The sequence below is a fragment of the Paroedura picta genome, chromosome 4 (assembly GCF_049243985.1).
Source record: "Paroedura picta isolate Pp20150507F chromosome 4, Ppicta_v3.0, whole genome shotgun sequence".
Classification (NCBI taxonomy): domain Eukaryota; kingdom Metazoa; phylum Chordata; class Lepidosauria; order Squamata; family Gekkonidae; genus Paroedura; species Paroedura picta.
This window is the reverse complement of record NC_135372.1, coordinates 107,480,752-107,497,183: the sequence shown is the minus strand read 5'-3', so window position 1 is coordinate 107,497,183 and position 16,432 is coordinate 107,480,752. Positions and strand designations below refer to the sequence as shown.

Genomic DNA, 16,432 nt, shown 5'->3' with positions numbered 1-16,432 from the left:
TTCAAGCATGTGATTCCTCATCTTTTAGACCCATTATGCACAGAGGTTTTAGCGCACATTCAGGGTGGAATGGCGGCGACTAGAATCACCAATAATGCACGGTGCCGGCTGCAACCAGCCGCAGCTTCGGTGGATGCCGCCGAAAAAGCCGCATTCGCGAAACGCGGAAGAAAGCGCAGCTTCCGGGTGACCAGGGCGCAACCAGAAGCGGCGCCCCGGATCGCCCCGTGCATAATCGGTTACTCTGGATTTTGCCGCCGTCGCGCCCCGCCCCGTGCATAACCGGTGTGCCTCACGTCTTCCCCCTCCGCGTTTTCCATGTGACCCGAAATCGCCGTTTCGGCAGCCGTGCATAATGGGCCTTAAAAAGTCTTGACTTTTCAAGAGGTCCACTGAAATGTGCAAAAACCGTTTTTGGCTCTGAGAAACATCAACAAGCATTTTTTTTTGAAGCATGAGAGTTTAGTCATCCTGCCCCTACTCTTTTCTTCCATTAATCACCGTATGTGAAAATCAATTTTCAGCACACCAAACTAAAGCCACATTTCTGTGCTGCAAAAATTCTTAATGCATTATGGCCTCCTTTTTATACTGATGTGGAGATCTAAAGGAAATGTTCTGTTGCAATCCTAAACATGACCTGAACAATAAAAGATTCAGAAAGCCTTCATCATGAGTCTTCCAGGAAGAAAAATTAAATTGTTTTCTTTAACTTTGTCCCATTTATACTGAACACAAAATCTTAAGGTGCCATGGCACAATTTCCAGCCTGGGCCATTTCTGAGTTTAGCCTTTCCTAAACTCAAGTACTGCAAGAGCTTTTGGTTGAAAAAGAAACAATTCAGAAGGCAGTGTCTAACTTATAGCTTCCCTATAATACAGAACTGTTCTGAGTCCGGTGGAACCTCTAATAGTTGAGGAAATCCTGATTCATTGTAATTGCATGTGAAAGCTTATGTCTTGAATAACATTTTGTTGGTCTTAAAAGTGTCACTGGACTTCAACTCTGTTCTGCTGCTTCAAGGCCAACAAGAAACCCACCTGAACCTATGTTGTTTAGGCAAGATAAGAAGCCCATTTTGGATCTAAGGTTTAAGTGATCTACAGTTGCAAAATAAAGCAAAAGTTTGATGATGATGATGATATCCCTTTAGTCCTGTCGGACCCTGGGCGATTCTATAGGAAAGTCTTCGCCATGCAAAAGTTTAACAGCGCTTTAAAGATTAAAAATTCCATTCTGTTACTTTAATATGCTAGTGGTGTGTTCTGTGTTTTTCAGCTGCTTCCAACTTATGATGACCCGATAAATTAATCACCTCAATAGTCTTGCAAACCCAAACCCCTGTTACCTTTACTGAGGAAAATCATCTCATGTTGTATCTTCTTTTTCTACTGCCTACTGCCCCTAGGAATCTTGCTTTATTCTGCTGCTGGGGCTATGAGCCTAACAAATATCAATACATTACAAATGGATCACACTTCCAAAATTTCACCGACTTACATAGTACAGCGCCCCGGCTAATCTCATGCAATTGGTCTTGAATTTTTGGAATGTATTTTCCCGCGAGGAATGATATCCACTTTACCAATCACGCTTTCAGGCAGACCTACCAGGGCCTCTAATTTAGCTTCCCAAGCTTGGGGAAAAAGGAAACCCGCCTCCTAGAGTCAGCGCTGTATAGAAACACTGGAGTTTTGTACCCCGCTTTTCACTACCCGAAGGATTTTCAAAGCGGCTTCCAATCGCCTTCTCTTTCTCTCCCCACAACAGACACCCTGTGAGGTAGGTGGGGCTGAGAGAGCCCTGAGAGAACTGTGACCGACCCAAAGTCAACGCGCTGGCTGCATGGGGAAGAGGAGTCGGGAAGCAAGCCCGGCTCTCCGATTCGCGGCTGCCGCTTTTAACCACGATACCCCGCCGACTCCGGCCAGTGACCGTCTTCCCGTAAGCCCGGGAGGAGAGGAATGGCAGGATGCCTCCGCGGTCACTCAGTAGACGCTCGTGCTTGCAAGTTGCGACCTACCGAAATCCGAACTCCATCCTGCTCCCCAGACCAAGGAGGCGTCTGCGTAGTCGTCGAGGGGCTGCTGCTGAGACCGGCACCCTTTTAAGCGCTCCCTCCCCTTGCCTCTGGTCGGCTTACCTGTTTCTGAACTCCTCCGTGTAAATCGCCTTGAGTGCCTGTCTTTCTCTCACCGCTTGCCTGCCCGAGTCCTTTAGGAACTGTATAAATTGCTCCCCGGTCTCCCTCTTCTCCCTAAAAGTGAATTTGGGCATGATTCGCGCGCTCCCTCGCCTCCTTACTGCTGCCCCGCCAAGCCCTCTCTGGCCCGGCCCTCGGTTTGTGCAAGCTGCCAAGGAGAACCTTGTCAGCAGGCGGCCAACAGATTAGCCCCGGATGAAACGAAACCGAAAGCGAATCGCTCGGCTGACGCAGACGGGGAGTAGGCCTGGGTGGAGATCGGCAGTCCTGCGCTTGGGAAATGCCCGGAGAGGCCTCCAGGGAACGGCTGCTGGGGGGAATTTCGTTTTCTAAAGCAAGAAAAGCATAGGCGCTGTTCATAGTGCCAGAATCTGTCGCCAGAGGGCCCGTGGACCCGTGAAATGGTAATAAGAGTGCGCGGGAGCATGTGAAAAGTACTTTTTATCTCAGTATGATTGGGAGCAGTCACTTTGAGCAACCAATACCTCTTTTTTCTATTCCTAAAATTTCTGGCGCTCAAAACCCTAATGATGAGACTATTTTTGTAGCCCAAAGAAACAAAAGCAGCCAGAGTGGCCTCCCAGGAACCTTGAGGAAGGCTAAGCCATCTTGCATGAGAACAAAGTCTGAGTCCATGGCACCTTTAAGAACAGCAAAGTTTTATTCAAAGCATAGGCTTGAAGTGTGCGTGTGCACAAAAGCTTATTCTCCGAATAAAGCTTTGTTGGTCTTAAAGGTGGCGCTGGACTCAAACTTTCTCCTGCTGTTTCAGACCAACATGGTTACCCACTTGAATCCATCTTGCATCAGAAAGCAAATTTGGGAGGGCAGTTAAGGGACAACACAGGGATACTGATTTCATTTATTATTGGAATCTATTTGGCTTGTGTGTTTCAGGGATCAAAGAAGGCAGGTAGGAATATTTGGCTGTCCTGGGCGAAGGTGAGTAAATCTTCACCAGCCATCTTAGCAACTCAGCATTTGCCCAATAGGGATAATAGTGGTTTGCAAATAAAAAAAGAATAATTACTGTTAATACTAAATGCAACAGATCCATAGAATTTAGTGTTCTCAAAAACAATTATAGAACTGAGTCCTTTAGATTAGCGATCCCCAACCTGTGGGCCGCGGACCACATGTGGTCCTTCTACTAATTGGAGGTGGGCCCCGAAGGACGCCTTCTCCCCCCCCCCCCCCGGCCCTTTACTTCATCCCCCCCAGCCCTTTACAACACACTTCATTGTTGTGGCGTGTCTGTATCTTATTTTAAAGGGATGTTTAAACATTACCATAGCGATCAGAGAGCGTTAGGGCAGCGGTTGAGAGTAGAGGAGTAAACTACCCCCCCCCCCACCGGGCCTCAGTAAAAGACTTTGAGTGGTCCTCGGTGAGTGGTCCCTGGCATTGAGTGGTCCCTGGTGATAAAAAGGTTGGGGACCACTGCTTTAGATCTAGACATCTGAGTCCCTTTTGGGTAGTCCTAAATGGATTTAAGCTTAGCTTCAGCCAAGCAAATATGGATACAGGCCTACAGAATAAAACACTACTTTGTGATGGAGAAGAAATGAGAAGAAACTGCTTTAATTCAATTCTACAATATTTGTTTCATTTGTACCCACACATTCCCATTGGCAGTACTTTGCATAAGAATAATAAGGACTTCAATTTTATTCGTACCTTATCCTTCAGGCCTTGGGCTGATTGTTTTGGTGTTATCCTGTGTTTTGGAGATGATAATTTAAGCCAAGCGAGTCACCCTTAAAAATACCCAAATGTATGTTCAACTTTATCATCATTAATAATAATAGACAGATAATAAAAATACAATGGTTAGCAGGGTATAGCTGAGAAGTATGATAGAGAAAGCACATGACGTTTGCTGTACTGAATGAGAAGCCTAGGGCCACAGCTGTGATTCAGAGAAAATTTGCCTGGGATTAGGCCTCATTGAATAAAATGGGATTTACTTCCGAGTAGACCTGCTTAGATCGCCTCTATTTACTCTTAACTCATATTTGTGGGTTCTGTGCTTGCAAAAATAAAATCAAAGGGAAGGAAAATACTGAAGATAAATGTGAACATTTACAGTGTTCATTTTCATACATACAATTTGTGTTTTTCAAATCTGAAATTGTTCTGCCACTTTAATTACATTTATTTCATTTGTTTGGGACCCTACCAGCTACCTCCCATTGTCACATCTCACATTCCTGGGCAAAGTGGTTGAGAGATGCAGAGGACCAGCTCCTGGCGTTTTTGGAAAAAAAACTTCGGCCCTAGACCCATACCAGTCTGGCTTCCATCCTGGCCATGGGGTGGAGACCATGCTGGTCGCTCTGATGGATAATCTCTGACGCCAGCTGGACCGTAAAGACAACGGGGTGCTAGCTTGGTGGGAGGCAGCCTCCTGCCCCTCCCACCCAGACAGGAAAAGGCCTGGTGCTCTGTCACTATGCTATATTTGACCGCACAGTTAGTCATGATGTTAAGATCCATCATGGGTGGTGTGGGAGATGGATTATCTTGGCAGTTAAGCGGGGCCGGTCCTGGTTAGTACTTGGTTGGGAGACCACCAAGGAAGTCCAAGGTTGCTACACAGAGGCAGGCAAGGGCAAACCACCTCTGCTACTTTCTAGCCCTGAAAACACTACAGGGCACCTCAAGTTGACTCCTGCTTGACAGCACTTCACCCCCCCCACACACACACACCCCTTAAGGTGATGCTATTAATCTCCACGCCCTGTAAAACTCCAGGGTTAAAGGGACATGAAATTTTCTCCAAGCCAGCTGGTAACTAATCACACACACACACACACACACACACAACGGAAACAGAGAGAGCAAGGTGTTTTTCCCCCCTAAAATTGTTACCAAAGTAAAAACACACCCCAGTAGAGTCTTGGCTCATGAGAAACTATTTGCATTTTCTGTCAGCAGGAGGCTGTGGTTTTAAGTTAAGGGGACTCCACAAGAGCTTTAGGCTCTGACCCTCCAGCATGAACTTGTTAGAAAGTGTGTCCTCAGATATGGCAGAGCAAGCAAACCACTGGGGGACAAAAGTGGGCAGGTAAGCCACTGATATACTCCCGGTGAGCACAAATAAAAGAAAGACACAATTGCCGCAAAACACACTGCCACCTTGCTGTCCTGTTGCCTTTGAAGCCACGTGGGGCTGTAAAGAGTCCAGCATAACTAATGACTCTGTCTATTAAACAAAGCCCCAATGGAAGCTGCAAACATTTCCTGGTTTTGCTTACCACTCTGTGCAGAAGGGTGGAAGAAGCCTTGGTGGTTTTTTCATTTGGAATGTAAAAAATAGTAGAGGGCTGGTTAAAAATAGGGACAAACACTTTTTCTCCTTTTGGATAAATCCCCCCCCCCTCCCCCGGAAGTAAGTTTGCCATCTCTGCTGGCCGGTCAGGCTGGAGACTGGAAGAGGAAGCTGGGTGAAAAGACCCCCAGGAGCCATCCGCAAAGCCCTGCCTCTGTCCAGAGGCCCTGAGCAAATGGCAGCCGCTACAAAGAATGAGGCTGCAGGGCAAGTTAAAGTATAGAATGGCTGAAGCTATTGTGTGGAAATATTGTGTCTTGGCTGCTTTAGGATGCTTAGGGCTGATCCTGTATTGGGCAGGGGGTTGGACTAGATGGCCTGTATGGCCCCTTCCAACTCTTTGATTCTATGAAATTACTTCAGAATACTTTCAGGTTAGTTGGCAACTATGGGGCTATGTCAACCAGGGACAAATCGAAGAAATTAATCCTGCATGTCCCATTATGGGAAAATTAGGCATCTAAGTGTGGAATTTTATTTAGCAGCAAAGGGTGTCACAGAGCCAGAAAGGAAATGTGCTGTGTTATTTAGCATCTGTGGAGCTGATACCTTTGATCTAGCACACGCTCTTCTAGCAGCAGCCAAGCATGCTGGTAAGTAAAGTGTCTCCAGTTTGGGGGTTGTGCGGCTCCCGGTCTTTTTCAGAATATCACAGAGGACATCCTTAAGGGAATTATGGGGACATTTTGACCATTTTAGGAGAACATTTTTTACCACAGCCTTCTGAGATAGTATGACACAGTGCTTTCTACAAGTGCAGCTACAAGTCCATCAGGAAATGTTTCTACATATAGTGCTAAATTACGACAGCTGGCACCGCCTTGCAATTTTCAAAATGTAGAGATGTTCCCTGACCATTTGGTTTGTGGCCTGAGTAATAGAGCCTTGCAGATGAGTCTGTTGGCAAAAAAGGAAAAGAAAAAAGTTTAGATCACATTTCAAAAAGCAGACAAGGAAGAAGCATTGGCCTCTGCAGCAGCAAGCCCATGGGAACTATGGCTGGCCTTGCTCACAAGTCCACATGACCATAAATTCTGATTTGTAGGTGGTGGATGATTATAGGGTGCAGCACAAGAGCCCTCCGATCAGAATGAATGTGGTGGGAAATGAGAGGTCCATTCTAGTACAATCCATGAGATGCCACACTTGTGGAGGACATCAAGAGGCAGTGCTGCCAATTCAGAGATGTGCAATGCTGTTTTTTTAAGCGCTTGGTGCATATTGAGTCAGTGTGTAGGGCTAAAGAAAAACTAGCCATCTCCAGGAAGACAGCAGAAAGGAAGTGCCAGAGTCTTTATATCACACATTCTGTACAAGTGTCCTGTGAAGCAGCAAAGGATGTTAATCGTATTCAGCCATATGTATGGAAGAAAATAGACAGCAGATGTGACTAGCCGGAATGCTCCGCGGGTTAAGGAAGTGGACTCTGAGTCAGGGTTCTCTCTTATTTCATTAGATTGTGATTTAGCAATTCTGTCTCAATTCTGTTTAGCTCTCAATTCTGCTGCTGGTCACTATTAGGGTGGCACAGAATTCTGCTGCTGGTTGGCTCCAGTGCAACCTTTTAACCATGGAGGTACTGCTGAAATATTTTTCAGGCTTTGAGGTACTAGGAAGTGATGGCAGCTGGCCATGCCTTCCTGCTACACCTCCTGGAAACGAGAGGAGCCTCAAGCAACAAAGGTTTAAATGCCTGGGGGCCCTTGCCTTCCCCACCCATCCAGGCCCATCACTGGTCACTGGGAGGTAGCAGGTCACCTCAAATTAAAAAAAAAAAACCTTTTTCTTTCCTCTTGGAAATGGGCAGGCACGGGATGCAAGTGCTCTTTCCAGCTGCTATTTTGAAAACCCCATGCCATGGTACCATTGAGGGGCCTCTGTGGTTCTATAAGCTACCTCAGCACCATGGTTGGGAAACTCTTCTCTAATACATTGCACTGGTTCTGATGTCTCTGCAGAAAAGTCCCATCCCAGTTCCTACGTCAGAGATCCGCTGATGTGCATTTAGTCCTGTTGGGTTGGTACCGCTATAGTGGCACTGGTCCTGCTGCAGGGCTGGCCTTGCAAAAATGCCCCCCTCACTGCAGTGATTCCCTGGGACATCCTGCTGGGCTTGTATTGCCTTACTATTTTCCCCCACTGGATAAAAAAATTGAGGATGAGGGCAACTTTAGATGCCCATAGAATTGGATTCCCAGTCCAATCTTTTTGAAACACGGGAGATCTTTAGGGGAGAGGCTCCAGTAGCTATGCTGCAAATTTGGTGTCTCTACCTCAACCCTACCCCCCAGCCTAACCAACTGAATAGACTTACACTAGATTTTCTATTAACTTTAATGGCTCCATATGATATAATGGCACCAAATAATTTAGGAATCCCATATTTTGCCAAATCTGAATAACAATATTGGTATTCAGGTATATTGACATATACTGAATCTTTTTGGGTTAAATTTACTTGAACATGAAAAAGTGGGTTTTTTTGCACATAGGACTCAGGGGCCTATGAAGTGGCAGGAACAGAGCAGGTCTCCTGTGCTATCTTAGAGAATAGGTTTATTGTCTCTTCTTCCGAAGGGCTTATATTTAGTAGTTTGGAGGACATGTGAAGGAATATAACAAGGTATTGCTTGTTCCTGTATGTGAGATGGATTTTATTTGAAACTTTAAGACCAAGAATCTCAGCATCTTTAAATAGTTTTAGCTTGTCTCTTGGGGTATCCCAAAATCCTCTCACAAATCACTATCCCATTATTTTTCTTTTGTTATTATGAAAAGTTGTTGGTGTGAATCACTGTCGTGGTTCGGTCCTTGGTGGCTTGGGAACCGGACCGAACCCCGCCATCAGAGGCGCCCGCGATCACGGAGGTAGGGCATGGTGATCATAGGCAAGCCGGCAGCTGGGCGCCCCACCCGATCGTTGAGGTGGCAATGGCCGCTAAAGAACCTCAATGTCCCCCTCCACCTTTTGACAAGGGCCCGGAGATGGCCCTTTGTTCCAGGAAAATGGGCCATCAGGAACCCCGGAAAACCTCGCATATGTGCATGAGTCATGATTGTATCAGCATGTTCCCTCCGCAAGTACTGGGTGGGGCAATACAGCCTAAGGAGGTGGGTTTTGTATAAAAGGGAGCTTCCACCTGGAGTTCGGTGGAAGCTCTTACTCCATACCAGCGGACTCCACGTTGCTGAAATAAAGCCTGTTCCTGTTGTATCGTTCACCAGGCCTGGCGTGACGTTTTCTTCAAAGGGGCACCCTGTTTTTTTCAGTTAGCAAGCGGGTCCCCGACATCGTAAGAGCTTCCCACCGAACTCCAGGGTCGGCATCGCATCCGAGCGCTTATCGGGACGGATCCAGAGATGGCGTTTTCAAGCAACGGGGCGGTCTCGACCCCCACGAACCCCGGGAACATGAGTTTAATGTCCCCGGGAGATTTCCTCCGAAAATCGGGGGGGCAGGAGCAGCTGTCCGGGACCCCGAGACCCTCGGCAGCGGCGGCCAAGGGAAGGCGCCGGGCCATGGGGTTCCCAAGCACGGCGGGGAGCGCGCCGAGGTCTGGGGGGTTGGCCCCAACCTGGGACACCCAGCTGAGGCAGGCGCTTCGCCCGGTAGGACCTGAGGAATCCCTAGAGGACCTGCGGCGGGCCATGGCGGACTTGGCCAGGCGCTTGCAGGCAGCTGAAGCCCGTGAGCAAGCTCGGGCCGGGCCCGGAGGGACTGGTAATACAACGGCGGAGGGGATCGCGTCGAGTGAGGACGTCTCCAGCGACGAGGACGAGCCCGGCACTGGTGAGCGGGCCCCGGACCCCGACCCGGAGCAGTTTTCAGTCCCGAGTAGGCGAGACGGCCAGCGGAGAGGCGAGACAGCAGAGGATCTCGGGGGAGCGGGTGAGCCGACGGGGCGGCGAGAGCCGGACCAACGCAGGAGCGACGTGCAAGGCAGGGAGCGGCACGGCGTCGTTGGGCAAGTTGGTAGCCGGTGGAGCGGAGCAGGACGAGACGGCGGACGCCGAGAATCCCGGATCCGGAGGGGGTCGGACTACTCTCCAAAACGTTCCCCCCCAGAGCTTAAGGCGCGTTTCGACGGGACGCCGGACGACCTCCCGCAGTTCCTCCTCCACGCGCTGACGCATGCCCGGAGGTATGGAGACCGGTATGAGGACTCCGAGGACTTGGTCTGGGGGGTGGCCTCGTGTCTCCAGGGCAAGGCGGGTCAGTGGTACCTAGGGTTGGCCGAGCGCGGCGACCCGGCAACTCGGGACCTGCAGGACTTCGTGGTCGCGCTCCGCCGACGATTCCAGGACCCCCAGGCTGAGGACAAGGCAAAGAGTCGGATCAAGGGACTTCGACAGGGTACTAGGGGGGTTATGGACTATATAGACATTTTCCGGAGGGAAGCAGGCAAGGTGTTCTCCTGGAACGAGGAGACCCAAATCGAGTACTTCCGGGAGGGCCTTAACCCGAAGCTCAGGGAATGGGCCGTGATCAAGGGGACGGAAGAAGATCTGTCTACACTGGAGGGGTGGTGTTTTGTGGTCGCCAAGCTGGAAGCCAGCCTGGGTTGGGCCGCCGCACCCCCCCGGGAGGCCAAAGGCGGGTCAGCCGAGGCGCCGAGACCGGGCCCCGACAACTCTCGCCCCAAACGACCCCCGAACCCCGAGCGGGAAAGGAGACGCCGGGAAGGTCTGTGCCTGAAATGCGGGGGGTCAGGACATTTCGCAGCAGCGTGCCAACGGCAAGGGGGGGAGGACCGCGGGCTCTCCCAGGGGGGAGGTGCGACACGCCCCCAGCAGGCACGCCGGGCGGAGGACCTCCGCAACGAACCGGGAAGCGCCCAGGCGACGGGAAACGGCCAGGACCTGCTGTAGACGGCGCCGGGCAGCAGGTCCCGCGGTGCGAGGGAAAACCCCTACAGCATGAGGCGCGACCTCCGAACGTGGTAATTTTAGAGCTCCGGAACCCGGAGAACGGACTAAGTTGGGTGGGGGAGGCTCTTTTGGACTCTGGATGCGACCACAGCATGGTCCACCCCCAGATAGCCCGGGCTTTGGGGCTACCGAAGCGCATTCGGAAGGTTCCCCTGGTTTTCGTCCAGATGGACGGCAGCCCGATTCAGGGGGGACCTTTCGGGGAGGAGGTGGGTCCTATCGCCATCCACATAGGGGACCACCAAGAGCTGCGGTGGCCGATCCAGGTCCCCGTAGCGGGATATCGGGCGGTGTTGGGCCTGGATTGGCTGAAGGAACACAACCCCGTGGTGGACTGGCGGGCGGGGACCCTGAAGTTCGACTTGACGGTGGGTGCACGGCATCGGGTCCCCCACGAGAATTCCAGCCACAAGAGGACGGCGGCGCGTCCCAGGGGAGCGGCGGCGGCGCAGCAGGAGATACCAGAGCCCGAGGTCCCGCCAGAGTACCGAGACCTCGCAGCCGTTTTCAGCGAGCGGGAAGCGGACGAGCTACCCCCACACCGCCGCACGGACTGCGCTATCAACATCCCAGAGGGGGCGGTACTACCCAAAGGGCGCATCTACAAGATGAGTGAGGGTGAGCTCAAGGACCTCCGGGAGTTTTTGGGTAAAAATCTGGCCCGAGGTTTCATCCGGCCCGCTTCCAGTCCCATGGGAGCTCCAGTCTTGTTCGTCCGGAAAAAGGATGGGTCCCGACGGCTGTGCCAGGACTACCGGGGCCTCAACGCCATCGCAGCGGGGAACGCTTACCCCCTCCCGCTGATCCCGGATTTGCTGGCCCGGCTGGGCAAAGGGACTCTGTTCACTAAGCTGGACCTAAGGGAGGCGTACTACCGGGTACGCATCCGGGAGGGGGATGAGTGGAAAACAGCGTTTAACTGTCAATTGGGACAATTCGAATTTAAAGTGATGCCGTTCGGTTTAAGCGGGGCACCTGGGGTTTTCATGAGTCTAATTAATGAGGTGTTGCAGGACCTTCTGTTTCAGGGGGTGGTTGTTTATTTGGATGACGTCCTGATCTACAGCCAAGATCCCCAAGAGCACGTGACCCTGGTGAGGGAGGTGTTAAAGCGCCTGCTGGCAAACCACCTATACGTGAAGCTGGCTAAGTGCGAATTCCACCGTCCCTCCCTGGACTATTTGGGCTACCGCATCTCAGCCCAGGGCATAGCTATGGACCCCGAGAAGGTGCAGGCGGTGCTGGCCTGGGAAAGGCCCCGCACCCGGAAACAGCTACAAAGCTTCCTGGGGTTTGCTAACTTTTTTAGAGGCTTCATCCCCAGATACTCCTCCGTAGTGGCTCCCCTCACGGACTTGCTAGGTACCAAGGGGAGAGGTCCTCGCGCCACGCGGCCCAGCGCAGCGCTCGGCTGGAATGAGAAATCGGAGGCAGCGTTCCTGGCCCTCAAGCAAGCTTTCGCGTCTGAGCCCACGCTACTGCACGTCGACCCAACCCAGCCGATGGTGGTACAAGTCGACGCCAGCGACGCAGCAGCCGGGGCGGTTCTCCTGCAGCGAGACAAGGCGGGACAGCTGAGGCCGGCGGCCTACCTCTCACGAAAATTCGCCGAAACGGAGCGGAACTGGTCTACCTGGGAGAAGGAGGCGTTTGCGATTAAGTTCGCCCTCACCGAATGGCGGCATTGGCTGGAGGAAACAGAGGAGCCGTTCGAGGTCTGGACAGATCACAAGAATCTGGAGGCGCTCCGGCAACCGCGATCCCTGAACGCCAAGCAGATGAGGTGGGCGGAGTTCTTTTCGCGGTACAATTTCAAGCTTGGTCACATCCCCGGCAAAGAGAATTTCCTCGCGGACGCCCTCTCCCGTCTGCCGCATTATGGGGAGGGGTACGCTCCCTGCACCAGGTCCGTGTTTGGTGAGGAGCAGCTGGGACGGGGGGTCGTCACTAGGCGTCGGGCCAGGGAGGAATGGGAGCCCGACCCGGCGACCGCCCCGCTCCGAGACCGCCTAGTGGCAGCCTACGGGACAGACGAGGAGCTGGCTGAGCTCCGGGACTCTTTGATTTTGGACTCCGGTCTCTGGCGGAGGGGGGAGGCTGTCTACGTCCCGGAAGGGCTACGACGGGAAGCCCTCAGCCTCTGCCACGATGCTAAGACCGCCGGGCACTTCGGTTTCGTAAAATCCTGGAAGTTGGCCCGGCGGCGGTTTTGGTGGCCCAGTCTGCGGCGGGACACAAAAGCTTACGTCAGTGGTTGTCCTGTCTGCCTGACCTGCAAGCCGGGGGTTGGCAAGCCGAAAGGTCTGCTGCACCCGCTCGAGGTCCCGACCCGGCCGTGGTCAGTGATCTCCATGGACTTTATAACAGACTTGCCTCCCAGCAAGGGGAAAACGGTGATCTGGGTGGTGGTAGATCTATTTTCCAAACAGGCCCATTTCATTCCTTGCGCCAGTGTCCCCAGTGCTTCACAGTTGGCTCGGATGTTCCTGGATCACGTGTTCCGACTGCACGGGCTGCCGGACAAGGTGATTTCCGATCGGGGCTCACAATTCGTGTCCCGGTTTTGGCAAGCTTTCCTGCGCCTGTTAGACATCGAGCAAGGGCTGAGCTCCGCTTACCACCCCCAGACGGACGGGCAGACCGAGCGGGTTAATCAAGTACTGGAGCAGTACTTGCGGTGTTTCGGTTCCTATCATCAAGACACCTGGGTGCCCCTGCTCCCCCTGGCCGAGTTCGCGTACAACAACGCAGACCACAGCAGCACGGAGATGTCGCCTTTTTGCCGTCGTCTACGGGACAGACCTGAGACACTTCCCGGAGCTTGGAGAGGTCCCCGCCCGGGAATCGGCCGACCTTCGCGAGTGGGGGAAGCGTGCCGGGAGCTGCTGGAAGTCGCTGCAGGAGCAGCTCCACAAAGTCAAGGCAGCGCAGAAAGAGGACGCCGACCGGAAGAGACGACCAGCTGAAGAGATCCGACCGGGGGATCGAGTTTACCTTTCCACCCGGAACCTACGGTTGAATTTGCCCAGCAAGAAGCTAGGCCCTCGGTTTTTGGGGCCTTTCGAGGTCTTGGCCCCGATCAACGAAGTTTCGGTCAAGCTCAAGCTCCCCAAGAACCTCCAGCACATCCATCCCGTCTTTCACGTGAGCCTTCTAAAAAAAACTCCGGACGGTGACGTTTGGCACCCCGTGTTTTCCCCGCCAGCGCCCGAGGTCCTGCCGGGGGGGGAGCACCACGAGGTGGCGGATATCCTGGACTCTAGACTCCACAGGGGGAAGTTGCAGTACCTCGTGGAATGGAAGGACTTCGCTTTGGGGGACCGGGAATGGGTCTGGGCAGCGGACGTCCTTGCGCCCCGACTCACTGAACGTTTCCACAAGCGGTATCCTGGCCGTCCCGGGGGGTTGGAGAATGGACCTTTGGGGGGGCAGAATGTCGTGGTTCGGTCCTTGGTGGCTTGGGAACCGGACCGAACCCCGCCATCAGAGGCGCCCGCGATCACGGAGGTAGGGCATGGTGATCATAGGCAAGCCGGCAGCTGGGCGCCCCACCCGATCGTTGAGGTGGCAATGGCCGCTAAAGAACCTCAATGTCCCCCTCCACCTTTTGACAAGGGCCCGGAGATGGCCCTTTGTTCCAGGAAAATGGGCCATCAGGAACCCCGGAAAACCTCGCATATGTGCATGAGTCATGATTGTATCAGCATGTTCCCTCCGCAAGTACTGGGTGGGGCAATACAGCCTAAGGAGGTGGGTTTTGTATAAAAGGGAGCTTCCACCTGGAGTTCGGTGGAAGCTCTTACTCCATACCAGCGGACTCCACGTTGCTGAAATAAAGCCTGTTCCTGTTGTATCGTTCACCAGGCCTGGCGTGACGTTTTCTTCAAAGGGGCACCCTGTTTTTTTCAGTTAGCAAGCGGGTCCCCGACAATCACTTCGTAATAACAAACAGTAAACATCACTTCAGATTCCTGTTTTATCTTTCACGGTTTCCCCAGTGATAGTAGCATGTAACCCAGCAGTTTATGCATTAACACTGCCTCACTGACCATTCATAACCCATGCCATAACCACTGTTACTAGAAGGTGGGATGTTAATATGCAGGGGAGCCGAGTAAGCATCCTGCCATGACAGTTCTCTAGGAAATATTTGACTTGTGGACTCTACTGAAAATGAAGCAAAAAATGTTGTTGAGGTGTACCTTTTACCAGAAGATGAACAACTTGATACAGGAAATTGGGCGTCACTAGAGTCAACAGAGCCTCTTGTGGCGCAGAGTGGTAAGGCAGCTGTCTGAAAGCTTTGCCCATGAGGCTGGGAGTTCAATCCCAGCAGCTGGCTCAAGGTTGACTCAGCCTTCCATCCTTCCGAGGTCGGTAAAAAAGCTTGCTGGGGGGTAAACGGTAATGACTGGGGAAGGCACTGGCAAACCACCCCATATTGAGTCTGCCATGAAAACGCTAGAGGGCGTCACCCCAAGGGTCAGACATGACTCGGTGCTTGCACAGGGGAAACCTTTACCTTTACCTTTAGAGTCAACAGGAACATGAGGATCTATATTGGGACTAGTATTACTAGCCACAAACGTTTTAGAATGAGATAGCTAATTTTGCAGTCACCATGTTATTGAGGATGTAAATATCCCAAGTACATTCTCAGGAACCGCAGCAGAACATCTCCAAGTGGAGTGGAAGTCTGGTGCATACTGTTAAAACACACACACTGTCACCTTTTTAATTTGTGGAGTGAAACTGTGATTTACCAAAAACAGATATTGGGGACACAGTAGAAAGGTCTACTATTGTCATATATATATCAGAATATGTTTTGGTGCAAATCTTTTATTGACCATTTGTACAAGTCCATTCATACATCTCTGGTATAAATGCCATCAACTTGCCACAAAGCATTAAAGCAGAGTAAGTCCAACTTTCTGTAAACAAGTTCTGTAATTTCTTCTCAGTCTAAACAAGTTGTCTCAACAGCGATCAGACATTATTTTTTAAAAAGAAAAATGGGGGACCCATTCTGTAAAAATGTAGATGTCTATATTAAACTGTACTTCCAGGAAAAGACAAAAATTCACTGGAGAAAATGTGCCTTGAGTCTTTGGATTAAAAAAACAACAAAAAACACCTCCCACATATACCCCATTCCAGACAACCTGGCTTTCTTGGGACTCCTGGGGAGAATCTTGTAAACACCTTGCAAACACTAAAAGCTATGCCTACAGGATATTGCTAGGTGGAAATTGGCAGTCAGGGGCAAGGTATGACAAGGTGTATCTGCTGCAGTGTGATGCCTTAAAGTTGCCAGCCTGAATGCAGCACCTGGAGTGCTAGTAAGAGTTCTGGAACAGTATCCCCAAAATTACCACCTTGCATTTCTAAGAAGGGCCTTTCCTAGCTACGAAGTTTTCCACCCAGCACAGAACAGCAATATCACTGGTCTTAAAATGGCTGAATGAAGAAATCCTACTAGGAAATACAGAGATACCTTTGCACAAGAAACTTACATGGCAGAGACAAACAATACACAGACAATGCAGTGTGTTCAGCAGTCCTTCATGAGACGAGAAAACCTGCTAACTTTGAAAGCTCTAGACAAATGCCAACATGTCAGAGAACCCTCCTGCTTGGCATAAGGACACATTTTGTGTTTTGCTTTGTTTTTGCATGCTTTCCTATACCACTTCAGCTCTGGCCTTAGGCGTTCTGCATTTCTTTGCCAATCTTGTAGCTGAGGATTTTGTTCCAGTCAATCTTGGTGCGGGTGACAGGCAGTTGCCGGCGTAAGGCTTTGAACGTGGTGTCTGACATAGTCTGGTAATTTTCACTGATTGCTGTCTGCAAACAAGAAGACTTGAGGTTAAAATTCTTTAAAAAGTCATCAGTGAGATCATTTAAACAAGAGTTGGTTAAGCTACTGTTAAAGCCTAAAAGATGTACAGTCTTCTTAAATCCTCAC

The 16,432-nt window shown here is 51.2% G+C and overlaps 2 protein-coding genes across 3 annotated transcripts in view; both read right to left on the bottom strand.

Annotated features, from left to right (window-relative positions):
* MOV10 (Mov10 RNA helicase) overlaps positions 1 to 2,355 on the bottom strand; it is a 42,403-nt gene extending 40,048 nt beyond the window's left edge. The window contains exon 1 of one of the 2 annotated variants that reach the window (XM_077334913.1): positions 2,145 to 2,355. In XM_077334913.1, the coding sequence (XP_077191028.1) occupies positions 2,145 to 2,278 (134 nt within the window). In that variant the 5' untranslated portion in view covers positions 2,279 to 2,355. Of the gene's footprint in view, positions 1 to 2,024; positions 2,112 to 2,144 lie in introns of those variants that run through there. The other variant, XM_077334914.1, reaches the window with a different exon arrangement.
* Positions 2,356 to 15,290: 12,935 nt separating this feature from the next.
* Positions 15,291 to 16,432, bottom strand: part of CAPZA1 (capping actin protein of muscle Z-line subunit alpha 1) — a 31,814-nt gene continuing 30,672 nt past the window's right edge. The window contains exon 10 of the mRNA XM_077334916.1: positions 15,291 to 16,311. Coding sequence (XP_077191031.1) covers positions 16,171 to 16,311 — 141 coding nt within the window. The 3' untranslated portion in view covers positions 15,291 to 16,170. The remainder of the gene's footprint in view (positions 16,312 to 16,432) is intronic.